The 4,109-nt window shown below is 47.3% G+C and overlaps 1 protein-coding gene across 7 annotated transcripts in view; it reads left to right on the top strand.

The window, feature by feature from the left end:
* Positions 1 to 1,720, top strand: part of SOAT2 (sterol O-acyltransferase 2) — a 20,680-nt gene extending 18,960 nt beyond the window's left edge. For 3 of the 7 annotated variants that reach the window (XM_037728972.1, XM_037728973.1, XM_037728974.1), the window contains 3 exons: positions 224 to 452; positions 930 to 1,075; positions 1,257 to 1,720. In XM_037728972.1, coding sequence (XP_037584900.1) covers positions 224 to 452; positions 930 to 1,075; positions 1,257 to 1,307 — 426 coding nt within the window. In that variant the 3' untranslated portion in view covers positions 1,308 to 1,720. Of the gene's footprint in view, positions 1 to 223; positions 453 to 929; positions 1,076 to 1,256 lie in introns of those variants that run through there. The other 4 variants (XR_005195935.1, XR_005195936.1, XM_017501769.2 and 1 more) reach the window with 3 other exon arrangements.
* The last annotated feature ends 2,389 nt before the right edge of the window (positions 1,721 to 4,109 follow it).

A 4,109-nucleotide genomic window follows, 5' to 3' on the forward strand; every position in this document is an offset into this window, starting at 1 on the left:
AGTAGAGACGGGGTTTCACCATGTTGACCAGGATGGTCTCGATCTCTTGACCTCGTGATCCACCCGCCTCGGCCTCCCAAAGTGCTGGGATTACAGGCTTGAGCCACTGCGCCCGGCTTATATCCTCATTTTAAATGTCAGCAAAGGCCCAATGGGTTAGTAGTATGCTCTTAAATAAGATTTACATCACCCCTTCCAACCTCAGATCCCATATTCTTTCCAGCACACCACACTCCCCCTGGCTTCCTTAAGGTGGGGGCTCTCTGTGGAGAAGCTCAGGGAGACTCACCCCTCGCTCCTTCCCTCACTCTGCCAGCTCCTTGGTGGCCGGGCCCGACAGGTAGCCATGCTGGGTGTGTTCCTGGTCTCCGCAGTGGCCCATGAGTATATCTTCTGCTTCGTCCTGGGGTTCTTCTACCCCGTCATGCTGATACTATTCCTTGTCGTTGGAGGTGAGCTGGCCTCCGTGCCACTGGAGGGGAGCCATCCAGAGGGAGGCCTGGGTCCTGCTCCTGGAGATCCCAGTCTGATGGTGGGAGGCCTTGCCCCCAGGACTGAAGGCGAGGCTGCTGGGCCTGAGAGGTGGAGTGCGGAGGGACTTGGAAAGCAGGGAGGGAGGCAGCATTGGGAGGAGCCACGGCATATCCTGGGGCATGCGGGAAGAGGTTTCTGGTTGGAGAACATTTGAACAGAGCACTCATGGAGGAAGACAAAGAGGAGGACACTGGCTCAGTATGAGATGCAAACAAGAATCCTGGCTTTACATGGGCCATTTGAGACCTCCACGAATTTCTGCACCTGGGTTCAAGATCTTCTCCAATGGGGCCTTCCTGTTCCATCTCTTCCCAATACCCTGGGATAGGAGGGAAGCCAGAAAGACAAGGCCCAGATATCTGGAGCTGGAGTGAAAACCTTTCCTCCTGTACCAGGAATGTTGAACTTCATGATGCACGACAAGTGCACCAGCCCGGCGTGGAACGTGCTGGTATGGACCTTGCTGTTTCTGGGCCAAGGAATCCAGGTCAGCCTGTACTGCCAGGAGTGGTATGCACGGCGGCACTGCCCCTTAACCCAGGTAAGAGACCACAACCCTCACCTAGCTCTCCACCCATGAGGACACACAGCCCAACACCCAATTCACCAGCCACGGTCAGGCACCAGGGCCTGGCTTGGGGGTGATGGACTCTCATGTCTTGGATGCACAGGGTGGGTCAACAGCAATGATCTCATTTATAACTTATTCTTCTCTGGCTCAGACAACCTTCTGGGGGCTGGTGACACCTCGATCTTGGTCCTGCCGTATCTAGAGATCAGGGCACCCTTACTGCCCAGATGACACCACCAAGTTCTCTGCCTGCAAAGCCTGGGACCGGGATTCCTCTCTGTATTCCCAAACTTGGCTCTGAATCAAGGCGACCTGCACACAAGACCCCACCAGGGAATTGCAAGGGCTGAGATCTGCAGATCTGTAGGTAGCTGAGCACAGACCTCAGCAGAGGGGTAACAGGGGCGACTCTTCAGGCCCTATCCCCATGGACTGGGTACAGCCGACCCTCCCACCCCATGACTCTCTTGAGGAGACTTGGGGGACTGTAAGGATTTGATGAATGTGAAAGAACTCAGAGAAATTGGGGCCACCAAGGTTTGAAAAGGGTTTGGTTCTTGACTTTGTATTTCTTCCAATACAGCAATAAACTTCGCCTCCCTTTTTATCCATTCATTCATTCATCATTTGTTGAAGGCTCACTTGGATTTTTGTAGAGTTGTGTCTGCAGAGGCAAGACTGTGTGGTAGGATGGGTGAGATTCCACCCCCATCTCCCAGAAACCTGACCTCAACCCCTCTTCCACCTCTTCTCCAGCTCACACTGAATTTTCCAGCCCCTTTAATCCTTCTGCTCCTGGCAATGCCTAGCACACTTTGAGAGGACAAAACGTGTCCTTCTTTCCTTTAGCAGACCCAGGAGAAGAATGTCTTGTACCGACCTGAAGCAAAGCTTTTAATTTCCTGAAGTTTCCACAGCTATTAAAGAGACATTAAAATTAGGAGTGTCCTGACTGAAGGAGACAGAAGGTCAAATTCTTCTATTCAAAACTGTTTCAGAAACCAGACTGAGGCTGGGTGCGGTGGCTCACGCTTGTAATCCCAGCAGTATGGGAGGCCAAGGGGGGCGAATCATGAGGTCAGGAGATCCAGACCATCCTGGCTAACATGGTAAAACCTCGTCTCTACTAAAAATACAAAAAATTAGCCAGGCATGGTGGCTCGAGCCTGCAATCCTAGCTATTTGGGAGGCTGAGGCAGGAGAATCGCTTGAACCCAGGAGGTGGAGGTTGCAGTGAGCTGAGATAGCACCACTGCACTCCAGCCTGGGCAACAGGGCGAGACTCTGTCTCAAAAAAAAGAAAAAGAAAAAGAAAAAGAAAAAGAAAAAGAAAAAAAAGAAACCAGACTGAGTGGTCTGCCCTCCCCACACTAATTCCTTGCCTGATCTGGTTCTGGAGAGCTATCTGTGTAAGAAAAGGGGGGAACATTAGCCTTGGGGGACTGAGAGCCGAAAAACCCAGGGTTCTAAGAAAGAGAGATGGGGTATTTCTTTTCTTTTTTTTTTTTTTTTNGACAGTATATATAAGACGTCTTTTTATGTCAATAAATATAGATCTATTTTGTCATTTTTATTTATTTTCATTTTTTTTACTTAAATTAAATTAAAATAAATAGTGATGGGGTGTTGCTATGTTGACCAGACTGGTCTCAAACTCCTGGTGCCAAGCAGTCCTCCCATCTCGGCCTCTCAAAGTGCTGGGATTACAGTTGTCAGCCACTGCACCTGCCTTGTCATTTTTAATAGTATCACATTGTGCGTGTGTGTGTGTGTGTATATACTATAATTTAATTACATATATTTCAATTGTTTCCAATATTTTGCTCTTATAAACAACTCAGGGTACCTTCACTGACGAGAAGGACATCCTAATGTATATATACATCTTTGTGCACTTTCCTAAGAGAATTTTCTAGATACAGAATTACTGGGACATTAGATGGGCTTACTTCAAATGTACACAGTGCCAAACTTCCCTCTTACATGAATTTATATTATATGATATTGCCCATTTCCCCACCTCCCTGCCAATGCTGGGTTTTGTCTAATTTTTAATTTTTGGCGATCTGATAAGCAGAAAATTATATCTATTGTTTTTATTTTGCATTGCATTCTTATCATTACTTTAAAAAGTTAAATATATTTTCCTGTGTGCATTTACCATTTTAATTTAATATTTTATTATTTTTAAAAGGTTCATTTATTTATATCTATCTATTTATTTATCTGTTTAAGACAGAGTCTTGCTCTGTCACCCAGGCTAAACTACAGTAGTGCAATTTTGACTCACTGCAGCCTCTACCTCCTGGACTCAAACAATCCTCCTACCTCAGCCTCCCAACTAGCTGGGACTACAGGCAAGTGGCCCACACCTGGCTAATTTTATATCTATCTATCTAGCTAGCTAGCTAGCCAGCTATCTGGCTATTTATTTTTGAGACAAAGCCTCACTCTGTTACCCAGGCTGTAGTGTAGTAGCATGGTCTCGGCTCACTGCAACCTCTGCCTCCCAGGTTCTCCTGCCTCAGCCCCCCATGTAGCTGGGTGTTCAGGCACCCGCCACCATGCCCAGCTAATTTTTGTATTTTTAATAGAGGTGGGACTTCACCATGTTCGCCAGGCTGGTCTCAAATTCCTGACCTCAAGTGATTGGCCCACCTTGGCCTCCCAAAGTGCTGGGATTACAGGCATGAGCCACGGCTCCCGGCCTTGTCACATATCTTTATTTGCTGGTTTGTATCAGGATCCAAATAAACTCTATCCCTTGGAAGTGGTTTCATTTCTTTTCATCTATGGATTCCTATCCCATCTCCTATTTTAACTTTTTTTTAATATACGATAAAACGTAAAGGTCTTAACTGTTTAAGCCAATTAGGTTCATATATACCCACGTAATCATCTCATCAAAACACGACAGAACGCTGGGCGCGGTGGCTCACGCCTGTAATCCCAGCACTTTGGGAGGCCGAGGCAGGTGGATCACGAGGTCAAGAGATCGAGACCA

This window comes from Cebus imitator, unplaced genomic scaffold, assembly GCF_001604975.1.
Source record: "Cebus imitator isolate Cc_AM_T3 unplaced genomic scaffold, Cebus_imitator-1.0 Scaffold285, whole genome shotgun sequence".
NCBI classification, from domain to species: Eukaryota; Metazoa; Chordata; class Mammalia; order Primates; family Cebidae; genus Cebus; species Cebus imitator.